The sequence below is a fragment of the Saimiri boliviensis genome, chromosome 4, assembly GCF_048565385.1.
Source record: "Saimiri boliviensis isolate mSaiBol1 chromosome 4, mSaiBol1.pri, whole genome shotgun sequence".
Lineage (NCBI taxonomy): Eukaryota > Metazoa > Chordata > Mammalia > Primates > Cebidae > Saimiri > Saimiri boliviensis.
This window is the reverse complement of record NC_133452.1, coordinates 149,712,809-149,732,391: the sequence shown is the minus strand read 5'-3', so window position 1 is coordinate 149,732,391 and position 19,583 is coordinate 149,712,809. Positions and strand designations below refer to the sequence as shown.

Here is a 19,583-nt window from a genome sequence, read left to right as displayed (position 1 = left end):
AAGTAAAACGCTCAGAGAAACTTTTTTTTAATTGCAAAAATATTACTTCAAGAGCCAAGAAATAGAAAACTTTTTTTGGGATCTCAAGATTTACATTTTGTCCAAGATGTTGATTCATGACCAGGGAGACAATATATTGAATAACTTTATGATTATTATGAATGAACAAGAAAAATTACTGAGGAAGAAGAAAATACATTTCCACTGAGTTATTACGTGGAGTGACTGTATCAGTGTATGTGAAAGTGTTTTACCTCCATTACACTTGCGCAATGTTTAAAGTGAAGCTAGTTTTCATTCCAGCAAGATTTTAAACATTTACAGTGACTGGCTCCATCAGCTCCAATCTCTCTGCAAGCAAGATAGTAGCTGAACCTAGGTGGGTATGTAGCACTTCTCTGATAAATCCCTAAACAAAAATTCAAAATATGCATGAATTAGACAATTCGAATCCTGAGTTGACAATTTTTCAAAACCACATAATTTCATTTTTTTTTATAGTAATGAGATACTATCTCATTACAGGTAAAAGCTGCTAAAATACTCTGTAGAAACCAACACAACAGAGTTCGGGAGAAACACAGGTAATAGAGCAAGAAAACCCCAGCCCAGCAATTATTAGCTCTGTGACCTTGAGAAGACTCCTACCTTAACTTCAAATGCTTCGTCTGTAAAACGGGGATTAAACATATCACTTGAAGGGTTATCTTAAGTGTTAAAGAAAACATTACGTAGTGTCTAACAGATAATAGCATTCAATAAATGGTAGCTCTTTATTAAAACTGATGGCATTCTTCTTTAGACAGTAACTCAGTAGATGCTATGTGGCCCAGGACCGGTCCTAGGCAAATCTATTAACTAGACTTTATGCCTCTCACCTCTTAAGCACTACCTCCGAAATCTGTAGGTAAAACTGGGCCAGAAAAATTGACAAAAAAGCAAGAGAAGACATTTGAGTCCATAGTCAATGAACTGAAAAGATTCATCACCAAGAGTCAAACACCCCATAAAGCTTTCAAAGACAGGTTTATTTATATATAAGTGCATGAAATTGAATACAGAAACTTTATTAAAATACTGTATATTACAAATTTTTAATCCAATAAATTCTGTGTAATGACAGTTAAGTGCTGGATTCACTTTTGACAGTTGTTTTGTGTGTATCAGTAAAGAGTTCACCCTGTATATTACAAAGAGGAGAGCCACGTGTGGACCACAGAAATGGTCCTGTGATCAGACACTGAATGACAGTAATTGTGCATCTTTTCCTTAAAGCAATGAATTGGAACCTAGAGCTTATCTTTGTAGACCTACTTTCTATAATTAAAAATAACTTGCATATGTTTATTGCTGCCCTTTGAAGAAAATGAGAATGGTGGAAGATAATTTAAAATAAAGATCAACATCTCTAAGGCTAAACTGATGCTTACTGCAATTAAAATACTTAAAATTCACTGCAAAACGTGTGTTCTCCAGGAAATTATGCTATATACACCATGAGATTTGTACATGAATTGGGAAATAAAAAACTGCTTATATAAAATTAAAAATCAATTATATACAATATTTACAGCTTGTTAGGTATTATATATAAACATAGTTTTTAAAATAATCCTTCGAAATTAAACTGTTTTATGTAAACATGCATTACACATACTCATACAGTATATAGTCTTAACAGAAGGGGGAAATTGTGTTCACATAACATACGGTACTTCATCAAATATGCCTTTGTTTTTGTGTTATTACCCCTCCAACATTTTTTCTCCTGTCTTTAAGCTTCACAGTACATTTAGTATTTCTATAGTAAAAATAAATCCCTGATGGTAAACGTATTTCTAAAGGTTAAAGTGTGTGCCCTGTACTACAGTATAAAACTAACGCTGTTCACTAGAATCTCTAGTTTACAACAAAACTAAATTTTAAAATCCCACATTTAATTTTCTTAACTACATTTTTTCCATTTCATACTTACTTGGAAAAAGAAAAAAAATAGAGAAAAATACCACATCATGAAAATATAATGAAAGTAGCTGTCATCTGTCACAGTCAATGATTAAGTAACTGATTTACATTGAACCATATAAAGTTAGTAGCCACTACCTGTTAGGCTTCCTAAACTCTGAATTCCCAGTCACGGGTGATGTGTACCTAGCCAACTCACTGGTGCCAATCCTGAATCTTGCTAAATCCACTTTGCACAAGTATCTTGACTTACAAGGCACTAAAGCATCACTGAGCTTTTAAAATCTGCCTGTGACATACTAAATGATTCATCAGTGGTCTGAGAATTAACACAATTTGAAAGTGAGACTTTTAATACCTGTCAGGTAAACTATATTTTTGCTATTTAAATAAAGACATTTTAGCTAGTTGACTTTAAGATAAAGTTGATTCCTCATCTCGGAATAACTAGAATCAGGGGCTAATACTTACGGTAGAATCCTATGAATTTTACCAAGTTAGATGGCTAAAACAAAAAATACTGTTGAATTTCCTATTTGTTCATCTAAATGTGTGGAGCTCACATCTGAAGTGTGTATTGGTGAGGGGGCCAAATCTTTTTAAAAATGCCGCCATTGTAAATGCATCCTACGTCACAAACACTAACAAAGTGTCAACTGTTAAGACTATCAGCTCGTCTGCTATTGAAAGTAAATCATTGTTTATGATGAATTACTCAATAAGTGCCTCTATTTTGCTTTCTATGGAGAAAGCTTTAAAATGTTTCATTCCAAAGATACTTAACAATGATGTGTAAATAATTTAAAAACGAGAGACTTCATCATCAGTGGTCCTCTTACGCTAATACTCATTTAAACAGGGCTCTAAGAAAAGTGATTGCTTAAGCATGACAGAATAAAATTTTTAAAGTGGTGATTTTTGGTAATTACCAATTTATATCTAAGAAAAAAAGTGTTACAGTTACGTGACTCAGATGATTATGCACCATAATTCCTCTTCCTGTGTATTTGTGTCAAACTGCTTTTCAGTTTCAATGATCCACCCAAATATATTCCCAAAAAGGGGAAAGTCACATTACTACCAAGAGTAGATATATGTGGGTGCACTACCTTACCTTAAAAACGTATGTATGAGGTTCATGCTCTTCTGACTTGCCTAAACGATTTACTTTTCAAAGATTAGAGCTGCGTAACTGTAGGTGTTAAGAATATTCCTTCCTATACCAGCTCCTTGGATTCTACCAACAAACTATACATACGTTTAAACTATAACATACGACACCTATATGGCAAGAGGAGGAAGACTTTTAGAAAACTAATAAATCCGTTCTCAAAATCAGGGAAGAGTTATTATGTCAGTTCAACACATGTGGAATAAATGTAAAGAATGTGAAAACAACTTCCCTAAAGTCAGGGTAAGAGATGATTATAGTTCATAGTTCAGTTCACTCAGAAATGTGTTTCCACTAATTTAGTAAAGTATTATCTGATGTATCTCATTTACTAAAAATACTTCAGATATTAAGCATTATTTCCCCCCAGTTCACAGATACCTTTGTAGATAACTAATTCAGCAACCTTCTTAACACTGTACCACCTACACAGAACAGCACTCCTTAGTGAGAAGAGCAAAGCTGTTATCACACACATGAAATCGTAATGCAATTTGAGAACACACAGTGGTCAGTGAAGCCTCACAAGTAAAGAAACACAGCATGTGTAAACATGCAGTATACATACTCATCCAGTGTAGTTTATAGTACTAACAAAAGGGTTGAAACTGTGTTCAAAGGATGTAGGGTGCTTCATCAAATATGTTGTTTTTGTGTGTTACCTCTCCAAGTATTATAATTTTTAATCAAATAGTGTCCTTTTTATCCTGAAGAGTCTTCTTCCAAGATGTTATAACAAGAACAGGAAAGCTAAGAAAGATTATAAAACCATTTGATTATTGGTCCATTTTAGCCATTGAGAGTTTCACCTCAATTATTAAAAGAAATAGTAATTTACCCAGTTACCCAACAAGTGTTGCCAAATTTATCTGCAATCTCAATCTGCTAGAATTTCTTCAGTAATTTTCCTCATTCCTCACATCTTAAAAACAAATAATGACTGCAGAGATTCTGATTGAGACTGAGAGGAAAATCTGTAGTGTCAAGAGTGAAGTGGTTTGAGATTTCAGAAATTGCTCCAGGCATCTCATTACTCCTTGAACTATATGATGGACATAAATTTAAAATAATGGTAAAGTTAAAAAAATAAAATAACATCTAGGGCTTAAAGCACCCTTGGCCCGTGGAAGAAAGAACTTGGTAGATACTGAATATCCTTCCATTTTTCTAAAGAATTGGTACTGTACTGTAGAGCCAAATGCCCAGGGCTGGTAGAAGAAACAGACATATAGAAGGCAGAGGGGCTATATTCTCTTACTTTTCAAGAAGAGTAATTTGCAAATAGCAGAAAGTCAATGAATCAAAATGGCAGAATAAATCCAAGGGAAGTAAGTGGGATGAGGTAAAGAAGTAAAGGCTGACTACCTTTCTACCCTTTTTCTATTTTAACCTGTGGTCAACAGAACTAATTTAGTCCCACTTGCACTGGCCATTTCTACCAGCACAAATTCATAAAAGGATCTTAAAGATCTGCTGATTTTAAAAAGAAAAGGTGAAGAGGAGATGAAGCAAGATTATAAGAGAATGTTTTTAGTTTCTTTCCTAAAATATATATAAGGAAAATATAGAAGTAAAAGAAAATTGAATTTTACAAAACAACATACTCAATTGTTAATGCAATTACAAAATACAATTTTTAAAAATTCTAGAGATTATCCTTTGATCATTTACTGTTAAATACATACTGCTTTGCCATTCATAAACAATCTCACATAATCCTCACAATAACTACATGAAGTATTAGTCACATTTTACAGAGTATGAACTGAGGCTCAGAGAGGTTAAATGGTTTGCTCAAGGTCAAAAAGTTGACAAGTGACAGAGTCTTAATTCAATCTGTGTTGCTGGCTAGTATTCTCTTCACTATGTCACAGCCATGATATCTCAGTTATGGAAATTCTATTTAGTGGATGAACCAGGAAACTGAGAATCTGGAGGGATAAAACAGGCTAACTCTCAACTAAAATCAGGAAGCAAAATGTTGTCCCAAACTTTTTAGAATTTAAAATTATCTTGCTAGCTCTTGGTGGACTCAAGATCAAGAATCCCATTGTGGTGATTCTTGTTATTACGAGGGAAAATGCTTAGTACAGCACTTTACACAGCGGATCCACAAGAAGTGTCTACGAAATTAAATTATTTGGTGTGTGAGTGGCAGCTGGGTACATGATACGGCAGCCCCACTTTTTTCATTAGAGATTCTTTGAAGACTTTTTCCACAACATTCTGTGATTTTAAATTATCCCCGTTCCTTATATCACAAATACAAGATATACAAGCCAACTTATTTCTTTATTTCTGTCATTTAAAGTATAAAGAAAACCCTTACACTTTTTTGAGCAGTGGAAATGTATGCTATAAATACTAAAAAAAGTGTATTGGGTAATAAACTGTAACACTGTTTGGTAAACATTAAGATCTAAAAGAATAATAATGCAGCCACAAGCCCTGAATATAGCCATCATTTAGGACTTTGCTTATCCTAGGCAAGATAGGGTATTACCTTGGAACTGTGCCATGGAAAAGACCACCTGTTCTTCTTCTTTTAAAGTTTTAAGCATTATTTGTAGTTTATCTGAGGCTCCCTGACTAGCTGTGATCTATGGGTATTTTTAATCAGTGTGATAAATAATTATTATTTTGGGCACATATGAGTTCTTTCTTTGGGGAACTATTTTCACTATTAGCAATATTTTATTAAACATTTTAAAATAAAGGAGTGTCCACTATAAAGAATCCTCCCTCCCTCCTTGTATTTGTCACAAAGAAAATTTACTGCTAAATCACATATAAATTTTAACAAAGTATAACCCAAATACATCAATAAGGGCTTTTGTCATGTCCCAAACAAGGGTTTCCAGCTCTATTAAGTGAAGACAATTTTCCCAAAATTCAAAATTCTCAAACATCCTCAAACCTATTTAAAAGATCATTACACTGAACAAATTTTCCACTAGAACATGAAAGTGTTCATTGAAAAAAAAGCTTTCCAAGTAAACTGTATTCATATATAGCAGCACTCTATATACGTATATAATGATATACATATCTGTGTGTGTATATATATATCATTAAACATTTCTTGTGTCTATAGGAAAGCTATTAACTTTTTTAAAATCTCAGCATATAAACAGCTATTAAGACAATTCATAAATTCACACTACTCAACTGCATCTCAAAACATCAAGAGTGACGCTGCACAAAATCCTGATGGAAGTAACTGAAAACAGCAAAGAACCCAAAAATAACCACTAAAATTAAAAGTATACACACACAATTCATAACGTAAAGCAACTTGATAATGAGATAACTGCAGGACACTCTACATACAAACTAATTATTAACCATTCAATTATACTTTCATTCTAGAGTAAAAACAAGAGTTAACTCTTTGGTCCACACATTAGTACATTTAATGTATCCAAGTTATTTTCTGGTTAATTTTGGATTATGAATCATGCTCCATTTATTACTTTACCATAACTTTCTTAAATCATAAAATAACCATGTGTTAAAATAAGTATTCATTCTGTAGATCTGAAACAATTTCCACATACTATTGGTAATTCCTCTGGAAGAACATGAATGCTTTAAATTTTTGACAGAATAGCCAAAGTAAAGGAAGAAAACAATTCAGGTCTAGCAGAAAAGAAAAAATCAGATTGACTTGGAAAAGTTATGCCTAAATTTAATTTGTAAAAACATCAGGAACATAAAGAACACATGAAAACAATTTCAGGCTTGTACATAATAAAAAGAATCAATTTTAAGATTTATTCAAAGATCCATGCATAGTTGCTTATTGTTTTTTTTTAAAACAAATTTCCAAGCCACAGTGATAGTAAATCCCCCAAACTTGCAATTGCAATGCAACTGCAAAAGGTAATTTAAAAAAATTCTAGAGAATGTCAATTGATGATTTACTGTCAAATACATACTGCTTTGCCATTCATAATGGTAAACTGGTAAAAGTACTGCTTCCCCAACTTCTCATGGATAAGTTGTGGATATATTCTGCTTCTGGGTAGAGAAGAAGTGATGCAGGTAACACAGTTCTTAAATTTGAATGGGGTATTAGAGAAGCCTACTTTTATGCCAAATTGGATTAAACAGCAAGGTTACCAGATTTTTAAAAATTATCCTTAACTTCATATTCTCTGCAATGGCTCCTACTTTGAGTAAGCATATGACAACTTTATCTGGTGCCAAAAAAATCTCATTGGAAGACCAGTTCAACCCCACTTCCTATACTCTTGCAATTACATATTGCCAAAACCTCTTAAAATGTTTTATATAAAGGACATTTCCACTTTAATACATGCCCTCACTGATTCTTCCAGTAAACTTAAACTTAAATCATAGTATCATAAATCAAGAACTGAACAACTGAAATAAATTACTCAAATACACGTTCAATACTGCGTTGATATGCTGAGACTAACTGCCAAACATTAAAATTACCTACTATATTTCCCAGTTTTTACTTAGCAAAATTATGATGTTACCATATATCCAAAGAACAGTTATTACTCTTCCTATATAACTTACTTGTTACTTATCTACAAATGAGGTCTTTATTTCCAGAGCCTAATTTAGGCCACTCTCTAAAAACAGTTAATACTCCAGAATGAAAGACTGTTTATGTTTTGTCAAAAATCAAGATATATGCAACATGTAATATAATCCCACTGAGATACTAGTTATAAAGATGTTTTGTCCATGAGATACGAGGCAAAAACTTTCTTTAGAAGGGTCAAAGAATGCAACATGCATTTCAGACTATTTTTCTTACAAAATTTTTAAGAAAATTTATATTTTTATGACACACAAACTACAATCGATGTGTATGACCCTTAAAGTTTCTGAATTTGTATAGAGTATTTATGCATGAGGGAAACTGTTATTTAAGTTAGTGAAAAGTATGCACCCTATAGAGCCACTCTGAATTCTTAAAACATTTGAGCTAGTCTTCCATTAAGAAGACTTATCTTACACATCAATTAAAAAATACCTAAACAAGTGAAGCCCTAAATCCCAGAAATGTGCAACATTAAAAACCAATTAATCTCTCATATTAAACAATTCGGTATTTAGCACTCATACGGGATTTAGTGTTACAGAACAAAAATCTTAGTACATTACCTGAATTCATGTCAAATATGTTCACAGCACTCAGCTACATCTACACTTGCAAATTGTCACATGATCAATGTTAACAAAAAGAAAAGAGTTTGGCACATATATCAATACCTCGAAACATCCCTGTAACTTAACACAACACTGTTAAAAACGATGATTTCAACACCAATGTTAACCTGATAGGCAGCTAAACAAGGTGCTTTTTCTCGTAACTTTACATAGTGTCTTAATGCACCTTGCCTGGGACAGAGGCACATAAGGTGCAGTGCGGTAGTGCAATCACTTGAACACCAGAGGGCAATCTTTCCACACAGCTCAAGGTCTTCCTTATGCTTTGACCTGCTCAGTCCACATTCTTGCGCAACTTCATTTCCACTTTTAACAATGCCGTTTTCAGGGAATCTGTACATCTGTTTCCTTATATGAAGTAAGACATTCTCACAGAAACCTCAAAGTGTAGCGAGGATCCTTGAAAAGGAGATGATTAATGTCAATACAGTCTGTCCAACACCCCATACCAGTGCTTCCAAAGGGGCCATGTTCTTCCCAGCTACTCTGTAAATGCCCGCTACTGCTGCACCTAAGGAGAAATGAAGGGACACATTCACTCACTTTATAACACACTGCGTAGCTGCACCTTAAGAGCTCTTTTCATTCCTCAAAACAACATTAAGTCATCATCTTTCTCATTTTATCCACTTTCTATGAAAAAGTTTCCCTGTGATTGGTGAAAGTCACAACTTAACCATAATATATTTAGTCACTTATTTGAAAATCAGACTTTTCTATTCAATCAAAAGATACCTTTATGGTATATGCTGCATACTTGACAGTAAATGTGTTCATAAAAAATTAATAATTCATTATTGCAACCTCTCATCTGGGCATTCAATTAGCTAGACCTCTGTAGCATTTTTGTAAACATAACATACTGATAATTATAAATCATAATGCAGAAAAATAATGTAATTTCCAAATTATTAATATTTTAATATTAAAGGTATCTTTTTTGAATAAAATGAATTCTTAAATGTCATGTAAACTATAACACCTGACTAATCCATCTCACAATCTACCATATAAAATAGTTCATTGCTTTTTAAATAAAGCATCCAACTCTAAGTTATTTGGAGATTAGTATCTTGACATCTAATAAGAATGGAAAATGAACTTGATATCTATTCTAGGGAGGTTCTTTAGGTAATGTACACTTCCAAGAATAGGAGAATCTCAGCATATGAGGAACCTCAGTACCCATCTGATCTTCACAGAACATCCCTAATGATGTGGTATCTAAGTGGCTAACTTTAAAAGTACATGTAGGAACCATAAAGGAGGTAACATTTACATTATAATATGATGTCTCACAAATTGAGATGGCCTGAAAACTATCTTTTTTTTTTCTGAAACGGAGTCTTACTCTGTTGCCCAGGCTGAGTGTAGTGGCGTGATCTCGGCTCACTGCAACCTCTGCCTCTCAGGTTCAAGTGATTCTCCTGCCTCAGCTTCCTGAGTGGTTGGGTTTACAGGTGTGTGCCACCATCCCCGGCTAAAGTTTATATTGTTAGTAGAGACGGGGTTTCACCATGTTGGTCAGGCTGGTCTCAAACTCTTGACCTCATGAGCCGCCTGCCTCAGCCTCTCTAAGTGCTGGGAGTACAGGCATGAGCCACTGTGCCTGGCCGGTCTGAAAACTATTTTCTTAGTAAAACTGTCTACATATCCTAAAATGGTTAAATAAAAGAACATAGGAAGATAAGTTATCTGAAGACACTGAACTGACAATTACAATTAAGATTGGAAACTAGTCATGAAAATTAGGATACAATTTTTACTTGTCAACTTAGAAAAAAAATAGCTAAAGATTAATTCTTTGTACTTTACTCAAAATCTTCCAAATAAAAGTAATTGTATTGCTCTATAAGAGATGTAAACAGGAAAAGCAAATTATTAACCTAACCCAAGAACTTTAACATATGTTTTAAAATAAAAAGAAATTAGTGTACTTACCATATAGTATGTATCTTGCTAGGACCTTTACAAATATTATCATATTTAAATATCATACCACCCCCTCAGTATTATCACCTAATTTAAAGATGAAAAAAACAGGTTCAGAGAGGTTCAGTAACTAGCCCCAGGAAATATAGCAAGTGCAAGAGCTGGGATTTCAATCCAGGTTAGTCTGGCTATAATTCCCAAAATCATTCTATCGCTTCATACTTATACTAAGTGAAAATGAGAACAAAGAATTCCAAAAATAATAAAGTAGGTGATAAGCATCTCTAAACTCCTAGTAGCATCAACATTTACTTAATCAAATAATAAAATAACTTGTATAATTGGTCACATATCCAAATTTTAGAATTGGATGACATTCTTTAAAAACATTAAGTATCCTTTACCTTTGTTATCATAAATTATGTTAAAATAAGCCTGACTAATACTCCGTTTTTCTTTGGATTCACCCTGGATTTACATGACTATCTTCAATTTTAAAAACCACAATTTGGCCTCCATCCCTCTGATACTAAGTTTTCCATCATGATCCAAGAAGGGGAAAATCGAAGCAATTACTATCCAGGCTGCCTGCAAAATGGCAAACAAATGTGTCAATTCAAACTTTCCAGGCTTACCTAAGGTGAAGAGCCTGGGTTCTGGAGCTAGACTCCTGGATTAAAATCCAAGCTCTACTACTTAGCAACTGTGTCACACTGGGCAATCACTTAGCCTCCCATGCCTTGCTTACTCAACCACAAAATGGGTGGGCATGAAGATTAAGAGACAATACTTGTCAAGTGCTTAAAATAGTAGATGATCCTAGTATGTACACAGCAAATTCTGGCTAGTAATCATCGTAGTAGTAAATGATAAAGATAATTCCAATCGGTGATTCACCATCCAATAAACAGTAGTAGAACAACTGGTAGCCATTTCAAAAAAAATAAATTTAGGTCCCTACTTCACACCATCCCCCAAAATAAATTTCAGATGGATTAAATAACTAAATGTTAAAAACAAAAGTACAAATCTAAACTTTAAAATGTAAGAGAATTATGTTTATGATCCTAGGAAAAGAGATCTTCTTAAGACCACAAAAAAAGAGTAAAACCCATAAAGGTTTCACATCAAGACTAGAAAAACATTTGCTATGTGTAAAACAAATTGATGATTAGTATTTAGAATATAAACACACACATATGCAGCATGCATAAGCATGCATATAGTAATCAATACAGCAATTCTGTAATCAAACAAAAACAAAACATATGTCCACCATCAGATGGAGATAAACTATGAGGTCCGTTATCATGAACCCATACAATTTCAAAAGGAAAATACAGCTCTATATGAACTAAAATAACTTAGACACATGATTTCTGTAACAAAGAAAATAAAACATAAAACAACATGTATTCTTTACTAGTACATACATATTAAAGTGTATGTGTATGCATGCATGTATGTATCAATGTATGTACGAGTGAATGTAATGCATCAACAAAAATCTGGTGGATACATGCCAAATTGAAAACAGGGATTACTTTTGAGAAGAGTACTAGTTAGAGAGTGTTGGTCAAAAGGGACTTTGCTTTATTTATAATGTTTTCAGTTTTACACAATGAATATAATCATACAGTACTCACATAATAAAATTTTTTAAATGTAACAATTTCTATACCTAACTTGCCTAAAACGTCCCTAAAATTCCAAGAAACTTTCATCTTAAACGTCAGGATATGAAAGATATTTCATTTTAAATGCCAGGTTATCTTTCAATCCTATGTTTCAAACAATATTGGTATACAATGAACAAGTTCAATAAATTCTTAATTTAAAATAGCAGATCATAAATATATTATGGAATGTAGTAGGAAATAACTATATTTTTTGTATGCAGCTATAACTTATTCATTTTCACTGCCATAAGGAATTCCAAGTATGAATATATCACAACTTATTTATCCATTCTATGGCCAACGACATTTCTTTGTTTTCAATGCTTTACAATCACAAACACTACTCCTGTGAATGTTCTTGTCCACACCCCTAGCACACACATACAGTCAAGAGTTTCTCCATGATCCCTGGGTAAAAGCAGAATTGCTCAGCCCTACGGTATAGGCCTTTTCAACTTGACTAGATAGTGCCAAATTATTTTTCCAAATTAGTTGTACCAATGTGTATTTCAGTTACTCCATATCCTCAGAGGCAGGCAATATCCATTTGTGTGTGTGTGTTTTTTTTTACTTTTTTTGCCAATCTAGTGGGTAAGAGATATTATCTATCTGATTAATTTGCAAATCCTTGACAATTAATGTGATTGAGTTTCTCTTCACATATTATTAGCCATTAGGGTTTCTACTTCTATGAAATGTTTAAGTCTTTAATCCATTTTTCTACTGGGTTGTCTTTTTATTACTTGAGTCATAGGGTCTTTAAAAAAATATACAGTCTAGATATTAATCATTTTACAATTATATAAAGTGATATTTTTTTTAACAAATATCTTACCCCAGTTTGTTCTTTAGTTTTCACTCTCCTTAGGGTATCTTGCTGAACAACAGCTAGTTGAAAAAGTACATTAAGATCTTTATTTTCACAGTGATTTTGAGGCTAATATATGCAGGCATGCAGAGAAGTGGGATAGGGTGCTTGAAATAAAGAACACATGTGGATCTGCCACCATGAACAGTAGCAAACATAATCAAGTAGAAATAAGGAAAGATCCCAAATGAAGTGAAGAAAGCAATACTGCTGAGATATCTGAAGGTGAGTAAAAGATACAAAACTACAAGGATGAAGGGGAATAGGAGTCATCAGCAGACAGAAAACATTGACACACAAACATTAAGTGCCTGCAGATGGGCATACCAATAAAAAGCCCTGCATATTTTCTGACAGAAAGCAAATAATAGCCTGTAGTCCTAGCTACTCAGGGGGCTGGGTTGGGAGGATCACTGGAGCTCAGAAGTTCAAAGGTGCAATGAGGTATGAGTGTGCTACTGCACTCCAGCCTGGGCAGCAGAGCCAGACCCTATCTCTAAAATGGAAAAGGAAAAAGAAAAAGAAAAAGAAAGCAAACATATGATAAAGGTTAAGGGTGAAGAGACACAAAAAGCTATGGGTAGAAAAACGAACAAAAAAAATAGAACAAGGTTAAGGGAAGTATTAGTTTTAATAATGTGTTCTTATCAGTTTGCACAGTAGATCAGGGTTGTCAAACTACAATCCACAAATATGGCCCACCTACCTATTTTGTACAGCATGGAGGCTAAGAATAGATTTCACATTTTTAAGTGATTTTTTAAAATCTAGAGAGTAACATTTCATGATACATGAAAATTATGAAATTCAGATTTTAGTGTCCATCAATAATGCTTTATTGAAATGCAGCTGCACTCATTTCTGATACTTAATTATCTTTGCATTCCAAGAATAGCATTCCTAAGGTTCTAGTGTAGTGCTCATCTTGTTTAGCAACAAGATTGCAATGACCTCTGCAAATAAACTGTGCACAGCTTTTACTCTTTCTTCTTCTGCGGTAACTTGAATCAAATATAAACTAGGTGTTCTTGAAAGTTTGGTAGAACTCTTCTGTAAACGTTTTTGGGCCTGGAGTTTTTTGGAAGAAGGATCTTTAATATTGCAATTGGAAATAAAAATTATTTTCCTACTCATATTTCTAATTCCCCTTATGCCAATTTTGACATTTTATATTTTTATAATTCTATTTTATTTTATAAAATATTTTATTTTTATAATTCTCTGTATTATTGAGATTTAGTTATTTCTTCTATTATGCTCTGTATTTTACTCTTCCGCCTTAACCCTTTTTTCTTAGTTTGCCAGCAGTCGATTCATCTTCTCTTTCCAATATACATAATAAACATAGGAAGAGATGCTCAAACTCATTAATAATCACAGAAATGCAAATTAAACCAACAACAAGAACTTACTTTATACCCTTAGACTGGCTAAAATTAAACAGCTAAAATTAGACATTATATAGAAACAATTTTCTCCCTATTCTGGTATTAACTAACAATATTAAATGAAAAATCACTCTAGTTTCAAAATAAAATACACAAAATAGCAAGATATAATGAATATGTAATTATATTCAGGCAGCATCTTATTGAATATAGATTATCTGGCAATCAATAACTGAACTGAATATACAGCTATGAGTACACTAGCATTCACAACTCATATTAAGAAAATAAATATAACCAACTATTCATCTTGGCTAGTTTTCCTAATTCACGTGTTTGCAGGTCAGATAATTAGCCAGAAAAAAATTAAATGTTTTATTGCTAATATGGACACAAATGTTTACTTGAAATTGTGTCAGACTTATATTTTTAAGGATTGAAAAATATAACATGGCAGTTTCTAAAATCACTGGCTTATTTTATACTTGACTGAACTAAAAATGGGTTATATATACACACATATCATCAGAGATAAATGGAAGAATTCCATTTCTCATGCTCTCTTTAAAGTTTTGCAATAATGCATGCCAATAAATACTTATATGTATGTGTGTGTATATGTATATATATATATATACATATACACACACACACACATACACACACACATACCACTTAAACTTCCAAACAAGCTGTTTCTTCTTCCTTCCTCCTCTGTTCATGGTTCCACAATTACATTAGTGACCATTTCAAAAACTACTGGCAGCCCCTTTCGTATCTCTTTGTATGCCAACACACTAAATAACTAATTTAGATTTTTGTCTTTTGTATAGTTCTTACATTAACTCCTTCCTTCCCGACCTACAGCCATTACTGTAGTTCAGAACCTGGCCTCAAGTTTAGATTACAGTTAATGCCTCTTAATTCCTCTTCCTTCTCCTTTATTCTCTCTCCCTACCCCCTCTTCTTTCTTTACTTTCCTCCCTCTCTTCCTCTCTCTCTCTCTCCTTCCATCCATCGCACCTGTATGTTTTGAGTATCAATTATGTTTTAGGTACTGTTTTATTTTGGGGGATCACACAGTAATAAAGATAGATCAGGTCCCTGCTCTTTCAGGGGTTTCTCTTGTTTCTTTACCTTAATTCTATATTCAACAAGAAAACAAAATTTCCCACTGAACTGCTTTGTCCCTTGCCAACTGCATTCAAAAATATCCATTTGTTTTCCATGGCCTGCAGAAAAAAAAGCCCAAACTTCCCAGATAGCTTTACAAGACCCTCTGGAATCTGGCTCCATTCTACTTTTCCTGCTGAATCTGCTACTACTCCTACTATGCAGACCATGTGCTTTAATTAAACCTGAGTACCTATTTCAAACCCTGTCTATGACAAAGCATATGAGGTACCATATGATAAAGTTAGAGGTTGAATGCAGAAACAACAAAAGCAACTATAAAAACAACACAGGATAACACAGGAAAAAAAAAAAGCAATTGAAGGATAAAGAAACCAGACTCCTCCCCATTTCCCACAAGCATTTTATGATCGTTTTATTAGTGCCATAGGACATACCCAGGGACATGGGGGCAGGGGTTTCCTCTCAAGACAAAGGATGCCAATCACTCTGGAAAGGGTGAAAAAGGGAATGTTGGTATTATAAAGATAAGGCTTCCTTCCTATCTCTGAGGCAAGAATCAACTAGAAAGGAAGAAGAAACTGCCCAATGAGTCCCAAAACAGACCCAGTAGTAGCAGTGAGTTGCCCCTGACATAAGGGAATAGGCCAGATGCAAAGGGCAATAGACACTTCTCTGCATTGGCAGTCGAAGAATCAATAGCAGTACAGAGAAGCAGCCAGTTTCTGGCACAACCACACTAAGCAAGCAAGCAAACGTGGCACACTCCAGTCTCAACAGAGTGCACACCTAAGCTCTGCTCAACCAGCAGCTGCAGAAATTGTTAAGAGTAGTAGGTAGTCAGGAGTGGGGCAGGAGAGGGCTCTCTCTACCCAGCAGGAATGTCAGGTGACCATCAGGTGATGGTCCGGCAGTTGTCACACTGAAATGATCACTGGCACCAGGAAGAGGCAATTTCCCAATAAATAAAAACACTTGAAATTGGTAACCAGTAGCGTCCAATAAAATCTCAGGAAATGGCCAAGTGGGCTTGAGCATGCTCATTAAGAGACAAAATGATGGAGTAGGATCTTCGGGGGCATTACACTGGAAAAGAGAAGAAAGCCTCAGGTGAGCATGCATACAACTTCTTAAACGCACTGTGCATACTTGCCTCCCAAGTGTAAGGAGGGCACCACGCATGCTGGCAGCTCACCCTAAAGAAGAATGAGGAAAGAGGGGTGCAAGACACTGGAAGTGGGCCAGCAAGTCCCAGGACCAAGGTTAAATGGGGCAATTGACCTCAAAAGTGCCCACTTGGGTCTCTTCCAAGTGTACTTTCTTTCCTTAAAGCTTTTAAATTCCACTCCTGCTCTGCAACTTGCCTTGGTCTCTTTTTCTGTCTTACACCCCCTCAGTTGAATTCTTTCTTCTGAGGAGGTAAGAATTGAGGCTGCTGCAGACCTGTATGGACTGGCTGCTGGTAACTTGGATACCTTCTGCCAATGATATAACCATAACTAATTCTTTGAAGTCAAGGCTGGAGTTGGGGCCTAAGTACACTGTTAGGCAGAGAAGGCCAGAGGGAATGAACCTGAAAACTTGTCTGAAAACGCTCATGAGGCAGCACGGCAGGAAACTGCAAAGCACTAGAGGACACACTAGCACAGCTCATTTCTAGTAGGCCATAATAATGCACGCATAAGAAGAAAGTGCAATTTGATTTTGTAGTCAGAGAGAGATGACAGTAAGGACCTGAGGGCTATACTCTTGCTTTTTTAATGATAATTATCACTGTCATACTTTTATGCCTTTCCTTTTTCCTAGAGAGTGAGCAACTTTAAAGCAGATAACTACAATCACTGTGAATTTTCCCATTGAACTGGCCTCTTGCCAATTTTTACGAATTTTTCTATTTCCCACAAAACCTTGTAAAAGGACTGTTCACACAGCAGAATTACGACGACTATCTGTTCAATGAATAAATCAGCTCATTTTTACCTTCTATGTGGAGTGTGTAAAGTGTTGAAAAATATTCTACATAAAAGATCTCACTAATGTTACATTTATAGTAAGAATACAGCTACCAAAATGGCAAGTGCATACAAACTTACATCCTTAAACAAAACAAAATCAACTTACTGGTAATCATCGCTCCAGTTACGGAAGCCAGAAATCCAATGCTGACTGCAATGACGGAGATGACTCTTCCCTGCCTATGCCTCTGCAGCATCACAAACATCAACACTCCTGCAGCACCATGGACAAACAGAGAAGAGAAGAGAGCCCAGAGGAAGATCCAGTACCACATCTCTGAAAGGAAAAGCAAAGTGTTAACCACCTGTTGAATTACAACTTAGAAAATTAAGTTTAGCAAATAGGGAGTATCTATGGTTTGGGAGGTTAAATGACATAATACATAGAAAAATGCCTCACACAGTGCCTGACACAATGAGCACTGAATGCATTATAAGGTTTATCATCATCGCTGATGCCTGATAGGGAAATAATTCCTTCCATGGCTTCAAAAGGTTAACACTATACTCTAATTTCTTCTAAATGTACCTATTATGTAGCTATCATCCATCAATTTTATATTAAACCCCTGATATATTTGTAAACTTCTTAGAATAAATTATAAAAGTTAATTACTATCTGAGATAGAATCTTTTATTTTCTGCCCTAAATAGCAGTGTTAAGATTTTAAAAAAACTACCTCCTAATTCAGATCATTCCAGAAACCAGTGAATGATTTTTACCTTTTATGACTTTTTAAAATTTCTCCTGTGACCCTGAACTTGTACTAAAAAAATCAGTCAGATTAAAAAAAAATTGCCTCTAGTCATCTTAGTGTTCCTCATCCAGAACTTTTTAAGTTCTAGTATTATCTCCCCAGTGTGACCTCAACTGAGAGACAGTGGACAAGCACCACACTTTTCATTCTCTTTCACATTCATTCCCTTTCCTTCTGACCACCCCACTGCCTCCTAGTCACTCCATATAGTTCCCACAGATGTCTTTGCACTGACTCCTTCTTCCCGATCATACTGCAGTGAGGTACAAAAGAAGGGCAATGGATCCAAGCTGGGCCAATTGTTCCCTCGCCCTGGGACTTCTGGATTGGGACCAACTAAGTGTCCTTGCTCTTTAGGGAGCTGAAGCTGAAAGGCTCAAGATTCGTGAAGCTATGTCATCATCGCATGATGAAAGCCAGAGTACAAGAAGGAAAAAGATCCATCAAAGACAAGAGGGAATCAAGTCTCTTAACCAGTGATTTCTAAGGCCCTGACACATTACCATCCTTAGATTCAATGTAACATCCCAGTTCCCTTGTAATAAAATTCCTCTTTTTACTTAAACTAGTTCAGGTAGGAATTCTCTCACTTACACCTGAAAGAGCTGCCTTGAGGATCATCCTTGATATGCAAACATTCTCTAATACAAAGTATTTATTTCATCTGTCATTTGGGCTAGGTATTCACCATCAATTGCAAAAGAAAAGTCAATAAAATAGTCATTAAATAAATAGAGTTAAAATGGATGAATCAAAACCTATGTATCCAAGTATCATTAAATATGGATATACACTGTTGGTAGGAATGTAAAATGATGCAGCTGCTGTGGAAAATAGTATGGAGATTCCCCAAAAAAATTCAAATCAGAACTACCATATGATCCAACAATTCCACTTTCTGGGTATATGTCCAAAAAAACTAAAAGCAGAATCTCAAAGAGATATTGGCACACCCATGTTTACCAGTATTATTCACAATAGCCAAGAGGTGGTAGCAACTCAAGAGTCCCTAAATGGATAAACAAAACATGGTACATATACAATGGAAAATTATTCAGTTTTAAAAGGGAAGGAAGGAAATCTTGTCCCATGCTACAACACAAAAGGACCTTGAGGACATTATGGTAAATGAAATAAACCATCGCGAATGAACACCATATGATTCTTTTTTTTTTTTTTTGAGGCAGAGTCTTGCTCCATTGCCCAGGCTGAAGTACAGTGGCATGACCACAACTCACCACAGCCACCATCTCCTGGGATCAAGTAATCTTCCTGCCTCGGTCTTCCCAGTAGCTAGGACTACACATGTGGGCCACCGTGCCTGGCTAGTTTTTTAAAAATATTTTTTGTAGAGACAGGATATGTGTGTGTTGCCCAGGCTGGTCTAGAACTCCTGGCCTCAAGTGATTTTCCTGCCTCAGCCTCCCAAAATGCTGGGATTACAGGTGAGAACTACCACACGTGG

General features: G+C 34.9%; 1 protein-coding gene across 1 annotated transcript in view; it reads right to left on the bottom strand.

Moving 5' to 3' along the window:
• Positions 1 to 1,007: 1,007 nt before the first annotated feature.
• TMEM170B (transmembrane protein 170B) overlaps positions 1,008 to 19,583 on the bottom strand; it is a 43,297-nt gene continuing 24,721 nt past the window's right edge. Inside the window, exons 2-3 of the mRNA XM_003927345.4 lie at positions 17,467 to 17,637; positions 1,008 to 8,855 (exon numbers count right to left, since the gene is read on the bottom strand). Of these exons, the coding sequence (XP_003927394.1) occupies positions 8,725 to 8,855; positions 17,467 to 17,637 (302 nt within the window). The 3' untranslated portion in view covers positions 1,008 to 8,724. The remainder of the gene's footprint in view (positions 8,856 to 17,466; positions 17,638 to 19,583) is intronic.